Genomic DNA, 16,060 nt, shown 5'->3' on the forward strand with positions numbered 1-16,060 from the left:
CCATGGTTACCCATGATGCACTGGGGCTGCACCAGTCTGTCATACACGAAGGGAAGAGCCAATCAGTGATCATCTAGTGATCACATGTACCTATTACAGGTTACAGGTAGAGTTACAAGTAGAGTTACAAGTAGAGTTACAGGTTGAGTTACAGGTCGAGTTACAGGTAGAGTTACAAGTTGAGTTACAGGTAGAGTTACATATTGTGTTACAAGTAGAGTTACAAGTAGAGTTACAGGTAGAGTTACATATTGTGTTACAGGTAGAGTTACAGGTTGAATTACAGGTAGAGTTACAGGTTGTGTTACAGGTAGAGTTACAGGTTGTGTTGCAGGTCGAGTTACAGGTAGAGTTACAGGTTGTGTTACAGGTTGTGTTGCAGGTAGAGTTACAGGTCGAGTTACAGGTAGAGTTACAGGTTGTGTTGCAGGTAGAGTTACAGGTTGTGTTACAGGTTGTGTTGCAGGTAGAGTTACAGGTCGAGTTACAGGTAGAGTTACAGGTTGTGTTGCAGGTAGAGTTACAGGTTGTGTTACAGGTTGTGTTACAGGTCGAGTTACAGGTTGTGTTGCAGGTAGAGTTACAGGTTGTGTTACAGGTAGAGTTACAGGTAGAGTTACAGGTTGTGTTGCAGGTAGAGTTACAGGTAGAGTTACAGGTTGTGTTACAGGTAGAGTTACAGGTAGAGTTACAGGTAGAGTTACAGGTTGTGTTACAGGTAGAGTTACAGGTAGAGTTACAGGTAGTTACAGGTAGTTACAGGTAGAGTTACAGGTTGTGTTACAGGTCGTGTTACAGGTAGAGTTACAGGTTGTGTTACAGGTAGAGTTACAGGTTGTGTTACAGGTCGAGTTACAGGTTGTGTTACAGGTAGAGTTACAGGTTGTGTTACAGGTAGAGTTACAGGTAGAGTTACAGGTTGTGTTACAGGTTGTGTTACAGGTAGAGTTACAGGTAGAGTTACAGGTTGTGTTACAGGTAGAGTTACAGGTAGAGTTACAGGTTGTGTTACAGGTCGAGTTACAGGTTGTGTTACAGGTAGAGTTACAGGTTGTGTTACAGGTAGAGTTACAGGTCGAGTTACAGGTTGTGTTACAGGTAGAGTTACAGGTTGTGTTGCAGGTAGAGTTACAGGTTGTGTTACAGGTAGAGTTACAGGTTGTGTTACAGGTTGTGTTACAGGTTGTGTTACAGGTTGTGTTACAGGTAGAGTTACAGGTTGTGTTACAGGTAGAGTTACAGGTAGAGTTACAGGTTGTGTTACAGGTTGTGTTACAGGTAGAGTTACAGGTTGTGTTGCAGGTAGAGTTACAGGTAGAGTTACAGGTTGTGTTACAGGTCGAGTTACAGGTCGAGTTACAGGTAGAGTTACAGGTTGTGTTACAGGTTGTGTTACAGGTTGTGTTACAGGTAGAGTTACAGGTAGAGTTACAGGTAGAGTTACAGGTCGTGTTACAGGTAGAGTTACAGGTTGTGTTACAGGTAGAGTTACAGGTCGAGTTACAGGTAGAGTTACAGGTCGTGTTACAGGTAGAGTTACAGGTAGAGTTACAGGTAGAGTTACAGGTAGAGTTACAGGTTGTGTTACAGGTAGAGTTACAGGTAGAGTTACAGGTCGTGTTACAGGTTGCGTTGCAGGTAGAGTTACAGGTAGAGTTACAGGTAGAGTTGCAGGTAGAGTTACAGGTTGTGTTGCAGGTAGAGTTACAGGTAGAGTTACAGGTTGTGTTACAGGTTGTGTTACAGGTTGCGTTACAGGTTGCGTTGTTGCAGGTAGAGTTACAGGTAGAGTTATAGGTAGAGTTACAGGTCGTGTTACAGGTTGTGTTACAGGTTGTGTTACAGGTAGAGTTACAGGTCGAGTTACAGGTTGTGTTACAGGTCGAGTTACAGGTAGAGTTACAGGTAGAGTTACAGGTTGTGTTACAGGTTGTGTTACAGGTCGTGTTACAGGTTGCGTTGCAGGTAGAGTTACAGGTAGAGTTACAGGTCGTGTTACAGGTTGTGTTACAGGTTGTGTTACAGGTAGAGTTACAGGTCGAGTTACAGGTCGTGTTACAGGTTGTGTTACAGGTCGAGTTACAGGGAGAGTTACAGGTCGAGTTACAGGTAGAGTTACAGGTAGAGTTACAGGTTGTGTTACAGGTTGTGTTACAGGTCGAGTTACAGGTCGAGTTACAGGTTGTGTTACAGGTTGTGTTACAGGTAGAGTTACAGGTCGAGTTACAGGTCGTGTTACAGGTCGAGTTACAGGTCGAGTTACAGGTCGAGTTACAGGTTGTGTTACAGGTTGTGTTACAGGTTGTGTTACAGGTCGAGTTACAGGTTGTGTTACAGGTTGTGTTACAGGTCGAGTTACAGGTCGAGTTACAGGTTGTGTTACAGGTTGTGTTACAGGTCGAGTTACAGGTCGAGTTACAGGTTGTGTTACAGGTTGTGTTACAGGTCGAGTTACAGGTCGAGTTACAGGTTGTGTTACAGGTTGTGTTACAGGTTGTGTTACAGGTAGAGTTACAGGTAGAGTTACAGGTAGAGTTACAGGTCGTGTTACAGGTTGCGTTGCAGGTAGAGTTACAGGTAGAGTTGCAGGTAGAGTTACAGGTTGTGTTACAGGTCGAGTTACAGGTCGAGTTACAGGTTGTGTTACAGGTCGAGTTACAGGTTGTGTTACAGGTCGAGTTACAGGTCGAGTTACAGGTTGTGTTACAGGTCGAGTTACAGGTTGTGTTACAGGTCGAGTTACAGGTCGAGTTACAGGTCGAGTTACAGGTTGTGTTACAGGTCGAGTTACAGGTTGTGTTACAGGTAGAGTTACAGGTTGTGTTACAGGTCGAGTTACAGGTCGAGTTACAGGTCGAGTTACAGGTTGTGTTACAGGTCGAGTTACATGTCGAGTTACAGGTTGTGTTACAGGTCGAGTTACAGGTAGAGTTACAGGTAGAGTTGCAGGTAGAGTTGCAGGTAGAGTTACAGGTCGAGTTACAGGTCGAGTTACAGGGAGAGTTACAGGTTGTGTTACAGGTTGTGTTACAGGTCGAGTTACAGGTCGAGTTACAGGTTGTGTGTGTCCCCTGCAGATCATCCAGAAGCCGTCCCATGAGCTGAAGCAGCAGCTGGCCAACTACTCCAAGCGGGTGGCCGGCTCCGTCACGGAGCTCATCCAGGCCGCCGAGGCCATGAAAGGTATCGTGACCTTTTGACCTCTGTGGCAGAACCAAAGCAACGCATTCCTCTCAATGTCCCCGTTCACATGCGATGGCGTCGGTGTTCTTACCGATCAATCAAATCACAAACGACCAGAGATTCAAGGCGAGCCTGAACTCGCCCCGTCAGCTCCAGAGCTCTGCGTGCATAACGAGCCCTGACGGTAATCTGCAGGAGGATTAGCGCCGCTCCCTGTAGAGGTCTACGGTTTCACACGGCTCTGGTCTGGGATCCCCCTCTCAGGCTCAAGTACAAATGACATTGAATGCATCATCTGTCAAGTGGAGGGAGAGTCGTCTCCAGAGCTTCACGTCACAGATTAACGTCCCGGGGCTCCGGTGTAAGAGACATGCTGGACCCTGCTGGTCTCTGCTGGTCCCTGCTGGGTCCTGCTGGACCTCCAGTCCCTCCGAACACCTCATCCAGGCGGTGTAATCGCCTGTGGTTAGTAGCGGGGTCTCATTGACTCATTGAAATATGGGCGTGGTAACTGTACACACCTTATTTGTGTAACTGAATACTGGAGGTCCTGATGCTGATCACTGCATTGGGTGATAACCAGGATATATTGATATAATATCAATCATATCCTGGGGATGGGATGCAAGCAGAGAGTCTGTTTGACCTTTAGTCCCCTGTGGATGCATATCCCTAAATAAACATGCAGCGCTCTCGTTGCGTTACCTACAAGTAGAACTCTTTGCAGTTGGACAATAATAATAAATGGTGAGGAGAGACGCTGATGGCTGAGAGGTTCATTGGCCTCGGAGCCTCGGAGCCTCGGAGCTTAGTGGATCTGGAACAGGATCCACATGGAAAGTTCCTCTTGGAACCGTACCCCCCAATGACGCTGAGGAACCGGAGTGCTAAGTGCTCTCGGGTATGCCACTAGTCCACTTCCTAGAATGTGACCTTGTGTCACGGCAACAGACTGTTTGGGATACACCGGGAGCAGTAGAGTCGGAGAACAACCACAATGCACCTTTCATGTAATGAACTGTTTAGCTATTGATCGGCTGTCATGCATGTGGGATCATCTGCACTGCTGAAGGCTATATGCTAGAAGCTAAAGGCTATATGCTAAAGGCTATATGCTAAAGGCTGAAGGCTATAGGCTGAAGGCTATATGCTGAAGGCTGAAGGCTATATGCTAAAGGTTGAAGGATATATGCTATAGGCTAAAGGCTATATGCTAAAGGCTGAAGGCTAAAAGCTGAAGGCTATATGCTAAAAGCTGAAGGCTATATGCTAAAGGCTGAAGGCTATAGGCTGAAGGCTAAAAGCTGGAGGCTATAAGCTAAAGGCTGGAGGCTATAAGCTGAAGGCTATATGCTAAAGGCTGGAGGCTAAAAGCTGAAGGCTATATGCTAAAAGCTGAAGGCTGGAGGCTAAAAGCTGAAGGCTGGAGGCTATAAGCTGAAGGCTATATGCTAAAGGCTGGAGGCTAAAAGCTGAAGGCTATATGCTAAAAGCTGAAGGCTGGAGGCTATAAGCTGAAGGCTATATGCTAAAGGCTGGAGGCTAAAAGCTGAAGGCTATATGCTAAAGGCTGGAGGCTAAAAGCTGAAGGCTGGAGGCTATAAGCTGAAGGCTATATGCTAAAGGCTGGAGGCTAAAAGCTGAAGGCTATATGCTAAAGGCTGGAGGCTATAAGCTGAAGGCTATATGCTAAAGGCTGGAGGCTATAAGCTGAAGGCTATATGCTAAAGGCTGAAGGCTAAAAGCTGAAGGCTATATGCTAAAAGCTGAAGGCTATATGCTAAAGGCTATATGCTAAAGGCTGGAGGCTATAAGCTAAAGGCTGGAGGCTAAAAGCTGAAGGCTATAAGCTGAAGGCTATATGCTAAAGGCTGAAGGCTGAAGGCTAAAAGCTGAAGGCTATATGCTAAAGGCTGGAGGCTATAAGCTAAAGGCTGGAGGCTAAAAGCTGGAGGCTATAAGCTGAAGGCTATATGCTAAAAGCTGAAGGCTGGAGGCTAAAAGCTGAAGGCTGGAGGCTAAAAGCTGAAGGCTGGAGGCTATAAACTGAAGGATATATGCTAAAGACTGGAGGCTAAAAGCTGAAGGCTATATGCTAAAAGCTGAAGGCTGGAGGCTAAAAGCTGAAGGCTGGAGGCTATATGCTAAAGGCTGGAGGCTATATGCTAAAGGCTGGAGGCTATAAACTGAAGGCTATATGCTAAAGGCTGGAGGCTATAAACTGAAGGCTGGAGGCTATAAGCTGAAGGCTGGAGGCTAAAAGCTGAAGGCTAAAGGCTGGAGGCTATAAGCTAAAGGCTGGAGGCTGGAGGCTATAAGCTGAAGGCTATATGCTAAAGGCTATATGCTAAAGGCTGGAGGCTATAAGCTGAAGGCTATATGCTAAAGGCTATATGCTAAAGGCTGGAGGCTATAAGCTGAAGGCTATATGCTATAAGCTGAAGGCTATATGCTAAAGGCTGGAGGCTATAAGCTGAAGGCTATATGCTAAAGGCTGGAGGCTATAAGCTGAAGGCTGGAGGCTATATGCTAAAGGCTGGAGGCTATAAGCTGAAGGCTATATGCTAAAGGCTGGAGGCTAAAAGCTGAAGGCTATATGCTAAAGGCTGGAGGCTATAAGCTGAAGGCTATATGCTAAAGGCTGGAGGCTATAAGCTGAAGGCTATATGCTAAAGGCTATATGCTAAAGGCTGGAGGCTATAAGCTAAAGGCTGGAGGCTGGAGGCCTCCCTGTGTTCTTAAACACTCTGAACATCGTACTGAGAACCTGCAAGTAGCCAAACTGAAACGAGTTCTGAGCCCGGTTGTCGATGCCGTTCCACAAAGATTTCCCCGACATCGTGTCTCTGTGTTCTCCTCGTAGGCGGCGGGTTGAAGCAGACCCGAGCCACGGTCACCAGCAAGGAGAGACGGCTGAGGAGCAGCGGCGGTGCAGCTGCCAAGAAGCTGGAGCAGCTGAGGCCCCGGACCAAGCCCAAGGTGAGAGGGCGTTTGACAGAGCAGCGTGCCGGTGACCAGCTGAGTGCGCCGCACGCCTCCCGGCTCCCGCTCCATGAGTGATGCCACCCGCTCAGCATTGCACACGCCCCCGTTTCTAAGTATTTGTGGACCACATTGTTCACTCTTTTTGTCTCAATTAATGTTCCCCCGGAGATCATCGCACACCACGGCGTGTTTATTGACTGTTGCCTCCTCCCCCCCCCCTCCTCCCCCCCCGTCTCTTGTAACCAGGAGGCGGATGAGAGCCTGAACTTCGAGGAGCAGATCCTGGAAGCGGCCAAGTCCATCGCAGCTGCCACCAGCGCTCTGGTGAAGGCCGCCTCGGCAGCGCAGAGGGAGCTGGTGGCTCAGGGGAAGGTACGCCTGAAGAGATGGTGACCTCTGACCTCTGAGGGTCAAGCAGAACACGCAGAATACGCAGAACTCACATATAAATATATATATATATATGTATTATATATATGAATATAATATTTATATTCATATAATATATATATATTCATATATATATATTTTATGAATATATATATATTCATATGAATATATATATATGAATATAGTATATATATTCATATGAATATATATTCATATTTATATTATATGAATATATATATATATGAATATATATTCATATATATATTTATATTATATGAATATAATATATGAATATAGTATATATATATATGAATATAATATATATATGCATATATATATGCATATATATTCATATATATATATATATATATATTGGAATATGTATATGAATATATATTCCTGTATATATAAATATATTTATATATTCCTATATATATATATATAGGAATATCTGGATACAGACAGACAGTACGAGTAAGATGATGTGTTTTGAAACTAGTAAACAATTAGCATGTCATGTCTCCTTTAAGAGGAACGGACTAATGCATGAGGCTCCTGAACAATGGCGCATGGCGATGTGTTCAGAGGGTTGTGAGCGTGTCATGACGCCTGAAGCTGCTCCTGTTGTTCCAGGTTGGAGCGATCCAGGCCAACGCCGTGGACGACGGCCAGTGGTCTCAGGGCCTGATTTCAGCTGTAAGTCCTCCACCCTCAGGCTCTTTATTCGAGGACGTCTCAAAGTATAAAAACACATCTCACCATCTCACCTTTGACCCCTCAGGCTCGCATGGTGGCGGCGGCGACCAACAACCTGTGCGAGGCGGCCAACTCCGCGGTGCAGGGCCACGCCAGCGAGGAGAAGCTCATCTCGTCGGCCAAGCAGGTGGCGGCCTCCACCGCCCAGCTGCTGGTGGCCTGCAAGGTCAAGGCGGACCAGGACTCCCAGACCATGAAGAGGCTCCAGGTCAGTGCCCCCCGACTGTCTGTCACCGTGGAGCTCTCTGGCGCCCCTAGAGGGCAAAACACGCACCTTCTGCAGCAGTTACCATTTCTATCCAGACTGAAAAGACAGGCTTAGCTCCAAAGTTCGACCGCTACCCCTCTAATCCTGCTGACATCTCATATGAGATCCTCCTCTGGCACCCCTAGAGGTCAAAACATGTACTGACTGAAGAGTAACGCATTAATTGGAGACTCGATCCTGGGGTCCTCCTTGGGTCCTCATCGTGTCCTCGGGTCCTCCTCGGGTCCTCCTCGGGTCCTCGGGTCCTCATCGTGTCCTCGGGTCCTCCTCGGGTCCTCCCCGGGTCCTCGGGTCCTCCTTGGGTCCTCATCGTGTCCTCGGGTCGTCCTCGGGTCCTCATCGTGTCCTCGGGTCCTCCTCTGGTCCTCCCCGGGTCCTCGGGTCCTCCTTGGGTCCTCATCGTGTCCTCGGGTCCTCCTCGGGTCCTCCTCGGGTCCTCCCTGGGTCCTCGGGTCCTCCTCAGGTCCTCCTCGGGTCCTCCCTGGGTCCTCGGGTCCTCCTCAGGTCCTCCTCGGGTCCTCCTCGGGTCCTCCCCGGGTCCTCAGGTCCTCCTTGGGTCCTCATCGTGTCCTCGGGTCGTCCTCGGGTCCTCATCGTGTCCTCGGGTCCTCCTCGGGTCCTCCTCAGGTCCTCCTCGGGTCCTCCTCAGGTCCTCCTCGGGTCCTCCTCAGGTCCTCCCTGGGTCCTCGGGTCCTCCTCGGGTCCTCCCCGGGTCCTCGGGTCCTCCAGTACCTGCTGAGGGAACAATCCTCCCACCATGAGTCCCGCTGACAGCTGCTGGTCTATTACCGGCTCCGGTAGTGTTTAGGGTTACAGGTGAGCCGCATGCAGCTGCTCCATCAGGATCAGGCGCTCTATATCCAGGTGAGAGGGCTTCCACATTTCACTGTCATGACACCGGGGCACCGTTCAGGGAATGGAAAACCTGGAGAAGTCATGGAAGTTTATAAATGGTTATTTCCAGGCCTGGAAAAGTCCTGGGGAAAAAAATCCCTAAAGTTTAAAAAAATCCTGGAAATGTTTTTATTATCATAGATTCATTTATGCTGAGTTTTAAATAATTAAATTAAGACGCTCTAAATATTAGCCGGCGTACGCTCTTTAATACTCGCAGCGCACATTGTTCCGCGCTGCAAGTGAACGCACCGTAACTGAACAGACATGATGTTTATTCTTTTAATCTAAACTATTGTCTCTCATTCATTTGAGTCATTTTAGGTTATTTACTGGATGCTTTGGAATCTCTTTGTTAGTTTAAATACAACATTTTATCACTTTTTCATGTAGACATGAGATTTCACTGAACATTTGTTTTGGGCATTTGGTTTAAAGTCCTGGAAATCCCAAATATGTTTGAACCCTGAGTATTGCGTCACCATAAAAGTGATTTGACCCCCTTTCAGTCGTGACTTGTAGTTGCTGTGACCTTTTCGGTGTAGCTGGTGCATCCCCCGTCGCCCCATCCACCCAAAAAGACTATATTTAAGGCTGTGAGCACATCCGCCCGCCCAGCTCGGCTCATATTCTCCGATCCAATCAGCAGTGGCTTATCTCCTCCTCTTCTGGGCCTGCAGCTGCCGCCGCAGTAATGCCCTCCATACGTTTACATGTAGCGGCGCTCTGGAAACAATCCACCGGGCCGCCTCATGGCACCAGAACTGGAAACACTAGCCCTGACCTATGATGACCCCGCCGCGCCGGCTGCCCTCCCTCTGTCCACGCCGCTGGTTATGGCCTTATTATCCAGAGCGCTGAGGATCCTACGATGTGCATCGGTTCCTGAAGGCAGCAGCCGGTTCAGGACTTAGGGTACCGGTTTGGGTTTGGTACCGCCCACCATGATGAGATATTACCCAGCAGCCACCTGGGAGAGTTAACGTGGCCTCAGTAGATAAATGACAGTTAAAGGAGAGTTTGACATTTAGCATGGAACCGGATGTCGGACCTGTTCTCTCCTGGGCTTTCATTTTGAAGGGTTGGGGGTCGAGAGACAGAATCACACTGTTTGATATCTATAGAAGATATTCCATAATAGTGGGGTATCATAGGGTGTGTGTGTGTGTGTGTGTGTGTGTGTGTGTGTGTGTGTGTGTGTGTGTGTGTGTGTGTGTGTGTGTGTGTGTGTGTGTGTGTGTGTGTGTGTGTGTGTGTGTGTGTGTGTGTGTGTGTGTGTGTGTGTGTGTGTGTGTGTGTGTGTTCTCGGTATAACCCCAGTTCTCCTCTGAGGACGAGCTGAAGAACCCATCGTGGTTACAGTTATCCTCTTTTATTTAATATTTTTAATATATTAATTTAGAGTTTACAAATGAACCAGACGGGACTTTAAGGATTTCGTGTCCACGGGACTTTACTGGCGTCCGCTGTGAGGTCACCGGCGAGGTCGGCTGTGTGTAAATGACTGAAAACATGGCTGAACGAGGCCCGAGAGACCCGGAGAGGAACCCCCCAGACAATGGAGTGAATGTGTGATATTTAAGACCCCCCCCCCCCCCCCCCCTCAGTCCAGGTCCAGTATGTGGCCTTTGTGTGCACTGAGCTGCTCAGTTTGTGTGTGTGTGTGTCAGGGCCAGACAGTAACATTCCAGCCAAAGATAAACCAGCGGAGGATCCACCGGGTCTGATTTCAGGCCGCGCAGAACCCCAAAAGGAGAAAAGTCCTCTTTGCAGGAGCCGAGCCGACCAATCAGAGACGAGCGTCAGGCTGCCGGCGCGGAGCAGCCGGCGGCGCCTCGTTGCCTTTTACAGTTATCGTCGAGCTCGGAGCAGGAAGAGAAAAAACCCTTGTTATGGTTTCAGTCTCTGGAGGAGGTGCGTTGCCTTTCCAGGAAGAACTGAGGATGTGTCATCAGTTCATAAACAACGACATCATGGTCCACGGTTAGAGATGCGTTAAGATATCTAAAGTATTATTATGCATGGAATAACCCCCCCACCCAAACCCACTCCCACCACTTCAAAATAAAAGCCCCAGAGTAAGTATCGCAACAGGAATCACTATATGTTATTGGGAAACCAGGGATGGACTATAGTATTTCAAAATAAAAGCCCCAGAAGGTAAAAAGAACTCCTGGTCTTATTCATTTGTATTTTTTACAGATAAGTGAAATGCTATTAAACTTAGCATTATATTCTGTATGAAATAGTCCGACTGTGAGCCACTAAGAGTTCCCCTTGTCTTCCTTTTTATTCGTTTGACTCTGATCCTCCTCAAGGGTCTTTTACTGGCTTTAAAGAAACACAATAAAAGAAAGGGGACTTTTTATTCCAGTGTCTAGATTGACCCCCTCTTGTGTTCTCATGGTGTGTCTGCAGGCTGCTGGAAACGCCGTGAAGAGGGCCGCCGACAACCTGGTGAAGGCGGCGCAGAAAGCGGCATTCGACGCTCAGGACGACCAGGCCGTGGTGGTCAAGAGCCGGATGGTGGGCGGCATCGCTCAGGTGAGTCACAGGGCCACAGGTACATACCTGTGGTCGTCACAACACATGTACCGACTTAACCCTTGTGTCGCCTTCGGGTCAATTTGACCCGATTCAATGTTTAATGTCGGTGATCTTTCGGGAGTCAACAAACAAACATAAAGTACCTCACACTTAAACTTGGAAAACAATATTAATTCTAATAATTTTCTGGAGATTTTAATAGCTGGGGTCATATTGACCTCAAGGGTAAAATATGTTAGTAAATATAAAGGTAACAGGAGGGTTAAACATTGAATCGGGTCATATTGACCCGAAGGCAACACAAGGGTTAAAGGAACCACAGACATACAAGAAAATATGAAAGATGTATGAAAAATATACACTTATTTCAATAAATCAAGCATGGTATGTCTGTAAGCTAAGATACAGGCTAAAGCATGGTATCGCTACAAGCTAAGATGCAGGCTAAAGCATGGTATCTCTACAAGCTAAGATACAGGCTAAAGCATGGTATCGCTACAAGCTAAGATGCAGGCTAAAGCATGGTATCGCTACAAGCTAAGATACAGGCTAAAGCATGGTATCGCTACAAGCTAAGATACAGGCTAAAGCATGGTATCTCTACAAGCTAAGATACAGGCTAAAGCATGGTATTGCTACAAGCTAAGATACAGGCTAAAGCATGGTATCTCTACAAGCTAAGATACAGGCTAAAGCATGGTATCTCTACAAGCTAAGATACAGGCTAAAGCATGGTATCGCTACAAGCTAAGATACAGGCTAAAGCATGGTATCTCTACAAGCTAAGATACAGGCTAAAGCATGGTATCTCTACAAGCTAAGATACAGGCTAAAGCATGGTATCTCTACAAGCTAAGATACAGGCTAAAGCATGGTATCTCTACAAGCTAAGATACAGGCTAAAGCATGGTATCTCTACAAGCTAAGATGCAGGCTAAAGCATGGTATCTCTACAAGCTAAGATACAGGCTAAAGCATGGTATCGCTACAAGCTAAGATACAGGCTAAAGCATGGTATCGCTACACGCTAAGATACAGGCTAAAGCATGGTATCTCTACAAGCTAAGCTACAGGCTAAAGCATGGTATCGCTACACGCTAAGATACAGGCTAAAGCATGGTATCTCTACAAGCTAAGATACAGGCTAAAGCATGGTATCGCTACAAGCTAAGATACAGGCTAAAGCATGGTATCTCTACAAGCTAAGCTACAGGCTAAAGCATGGTATCGCTACAAGCTAAGATACAGGCTAAAGCATGGTATCGCTACAAGCTAAGATACAGGCTAAAGCATGGTATCTCTACAAGCTAAGATACAGGCTAAAGCATGGTATCGCTACAAGCTAAGATACAGGCTAAAGCATGGTATCGCTACAAGCTAAGATGCAGGCTAAAGCATGGTATCTCTACAAGCTAAGATACAGGCTAAAGCATGGTATCTCTACAAGCTAAGATACATGCTAAAGCATGGTATCTCTACAAGCTAAGATACAGGCTAAAGCATGGTATCTCTACAAGCTAAGATACAGGCTAAAGCATGGTATCTCTACAAGCTAAGATACAGGCTAAAGCATGGTATCTCTACAAGCTAAGATACAGGCTAAAGCATGGTATCTCTACAAGCTAAGATACAGGCTAAAGCATGGTATCGCTACAAGCTAAGATACAGGCTAAAGCATGGTATCTCTACAAGCTAAGATACAGGCTAAAGCATGGTATCGCTACAAGCTAAGATGCAGGCTAAAGCATGGTATCGCTACAAGCTAAGATACAGGCTAAAGCATGGTATCGCTACAAGCTAAGATACAGGCTAAAGCATGGTATCTCTACAAGCTAAGATACAGGCTAAAGCATGGTATCGCTACAAGCTAAGCTACAGGCTAAAGCATGGTATCTCTACAAGCTAAGATGCAGGCTAAAGCATGGTATCTCTACAAGCTAAGATACAGGCTAAAGCATGGTATCTCTACAAGCTAAGATACAGGCTAAAGCATGGTATCTCTACAAGCTAAGATACAGGCTAAAGCATGGTATCTCTACAAGCTAAGATACAGGCTAAAGCATGGTATCGCTACAAGCTAAGATGCAGGCTAAAGCATGGTATCGCTACAAGCTAAGATGCAGGCTAAAGCATGGTATCTACAAGCTAAGATACAGGCTAAAGCATGGTATCGCTACACGCTAAGATACAGGCTAAAGCATGGTATCGCTACAAGCTAAGCTACAGGCTAAAGCATGGTATCTCTACAAGCTAAGATACAGGCTAAAGCATGGTATCTCTACAAGCTAAGATACAGGCTAAAGCATGGTATCGCTACACGCTAAGATACAGGCTAAAGCATGGTATCGCTACACGCTAAGCTACAGGCTAAAGCATGGTATCTCTACAAGCTAAGATACAGGCTAAAGCATGGTATCGCTACAAGCTAAGATACAGGCTAAAGCATGGTATCTACAAGCTAAGCTACAGGCTAAAGCATGGTATCGCTACAAGCTAAGATACAGGCTAAAGCATGGTATCTCTACAAGCTAAGATACAGGCTAAAGCATGGTATCTCTACAAGCTAAGATACAGGCTAAAGCATGGTATCGCTACAAGCTAAGATACAGGCTAAAGCATGGTATCGCTACAAGCTAAGATACAGGCTAAAGCATGGTATCGCTACAAGCTAAGATACAGGCTAAAGCATGGTATCTCTACAAGCTAAGATGCAGGCTAAAGCATGGTATTGCTACAAGCTAAGATACAGGCTAAAGCATGGTATCTCTACAAGCTAAGATGCAGGCTAAAGCATGGTATCGCTACAAGCTAAGATGCAGGCTAAAGCATGGTATCGCTACAAGCTAAGATACAGGCTAAAGCATGGTATCGCTACACGCTAAGATACAGGCTAAAGCATGGTATCTCTACAAGCTAAGATACAGGCTAAAGCATGGTATCTCTACAAGCTAAGATACAGGCTAAAGCATGGTATCGCTACAAGCTAAGATACAGGCTAAAGCATGGTATCGCTACAAGCTAAGATACAGGCTAAAGCATGGTATCGCTACAAGCTAAGCTACAGGCTAAAGCATGGTATCTCTACAAGCTAAGATACAGGCTAAAGCATGGTATCTCTACACGCTAAGATACAGGCTAAAGCATGGTATCTCTACAAGCTAAGATACAGGCTAAAGCATGGTATCGCTACAAGCTAAGATACAGGCTAAAGCATGGTATCGCTACAAGCTAAGCTACAGGCTAAAGCATGGTATCTCTACAAGCTAAGATACAGGCTAAAGCATGGTATCTCTACACGCTAAGATACAGGCTAAAGCATGGTATCTCTACAAGCTAAGATACAGGCTAAAGCATGGTATCGCTACAAGCTAAGATACAGGCTAAAGCATGGTATCGCTACAAGCTAAGCTACAGGCTAAAGCATGGTATCGCTACAAGCTAAGATACAGGCTAAAGCATGGTATCGCTACAACTAAGCTAGAACTAAGCTACAAGCTGAGCTACTAGCGGTGCTACAAGTTAAGTTAGACGCTAAGCTACAAGCTAAGCTACAAGCTGAGCTACAAGCTTGGCGAGTTAAGAGGTAAAAACGGCTAGTTAGGAGATAGAAATAGCTAGTTAGAGGGTAAACATTGCAAGTTAGGGGGTAAAAATGGCTAGTTAGGAGATAGAAATAGCTAGTTAGAGGGTAAAAATGGCTAGTTAGGGGGTAAACATTGCAAGTTAGGGGGTAAAAATGGCTAGTTAGGGGGTTCTTGGCTAAATAAATATTGTATGTACATGTATATACGCCGCTGAGCGAGCGCGTTGTGTTGCAGATCATCGCCGCTCAGGAGGAGATGCTGCGTAAGGAGCGCGAGCTGGACGACGCCCGCAGGAAGCTGGCCACCATCCGGCAGCAGCAGTACAAGTTCCTCCCCTCGGAGCTGCGTGAGGACGGCCAGGAGCAGTGAGGGAGGCGCGCGCGACGCTCAAATCCTTCCCCCTCCCCCCGGCGTGAAGCAAGAGGAGGCGTCACCTTCTGTTTCCCGTATTTAATTAAAAAAGTCAAAACGATGCCAATGATTAGGAATTTTGATGATACAGAAATTATTTTTACGGCTTTTTTTGATTATATATGATCAAATACTTTCCAATATATCTTGTTTTCTGGATTATATGTTTGTTTTTTGTTGTGTACATGCTACGTTGCTTCGTAAAATTGATAAAATCCTGCCAATGACTTTTGGCTCGTCTTCACCGATAGGACGTTTATATTTTAGAGACGTGGAGGCGGAGCACAATTAAGCTTTCTATGCAAACTGTGCATAATCTATGCAAATGTGCTATGCAGACGTGTGTGTGCGTATGTGTGTGTGTGTGTGTGTGTGTGTGTGTATCTTTCAAGTGACCACATTGACGGCGATGACATTCAGTTCGTTCCTTGTCATCCTGTTAAAAACTGAAATAAGACAAAAGCTGTTTTTTAAAGACTAAATAGAAGAAGAAAAAAGTAACTTTGCAACGGAACAAATCTGAGAGGGAACACATTATTTTTCTAAAGATCGAGTTATGAAATGTATTAAAATAGATGCTACGTTAGTTATGTGTCTGTCAGTATTTGGCCGTGAGCAGCGACGTGTCGAAGGTTCTTGGGACGCGAGTCTGAAGCCATATATTTAACCTGGAGACGTATGACATCACATTAGTTGGCGATGATGTCATCCGTGCCGGTCCTGATGCGACTCGCTCTCCTCACTCCCGAGGGCCTCGTGTTCCCTCGCTCTTTATTAAGTGCCTTCGTAGACTTTACCCAGTATTATAACTGTTCGTCGTTTCCCCTGACGCACTTCACCGATTGAATAATTTATCAGAGCATTTAGAGTCCTTCACGCCACACGAGTCTTTTATTTTGTTGACGTGCTCCGGCGCGCCTCAGACCAGAGGGACCGCTCCACGGCGCCGTCTGCTCCCGCTCACGTTGTACGTTTCACTGCAGCGTCGCCACGGCAACATGTAAAAGAGATTTATATTCAATAAAGCCAGTTTTCAGTGAAA

General features: G+C 46.3%; 1 protein-coding gene across 2 annotated transcripts in view; it reads left to right on the top strand.

Moving 5' to 3' along the window:
• Window positions 1-16,060, top strand: part of tln1 (talin 1) — a 75,303-nt gene extending 59,243 nt beyond the window's left edge. The window contains exons 51-57 of one of the 2 annotated variants that reach the window (XM_056431885.1): window positions 3,078-3,183; window positions 6,047-6,162; window positions 6,415-6,540; window positions 7,192-7,254; window positions 7,340-7,522; window positions 10,895-11,020; window positions 14,842-16,060. In XM_056431885.1, coding sequence (XP_056287860.1) covers window positions 3,078-3,183; window positions 6,047-6,162; window positions 6,415-6,540; window positions 7,192-7,254; window positions 7,340-7,522; window positions 10,895-11,020; window positions 14,842-14,976 — 855 coding nt within the window. In that variant the 3' untranslated portion in view covers window positions 14,977-16,060. Of the gene's footprint in view, window positions 1-3,077; window positions 3,216-6,046; window positions 6,163-6,414; window positions 6,541-7,191; window positions 7,255-7,339; window positions 7,523-10,894; window positions 11,021-14,841 lie in introns of those variants that run through there. The other variant, XM_056431884.1, reaches the window with a different exon arrangement.

Source organism: Pseudoliparis swirei, chromosome 15 (assembly GCF_029220125.1).
Source record: "Pseudoliparis swirei isolate HS2019 ecotype Mariana Trench chromosome 15, NWPU_hadal_v1, whole genome shotgun sequence".
Lineage (NCBI taxonomy): Eukaryota > Metazoa > Chordata > Actinopteri > Perciformes > Liparidae > Pseudoliparis > Pseudoliparis swirei.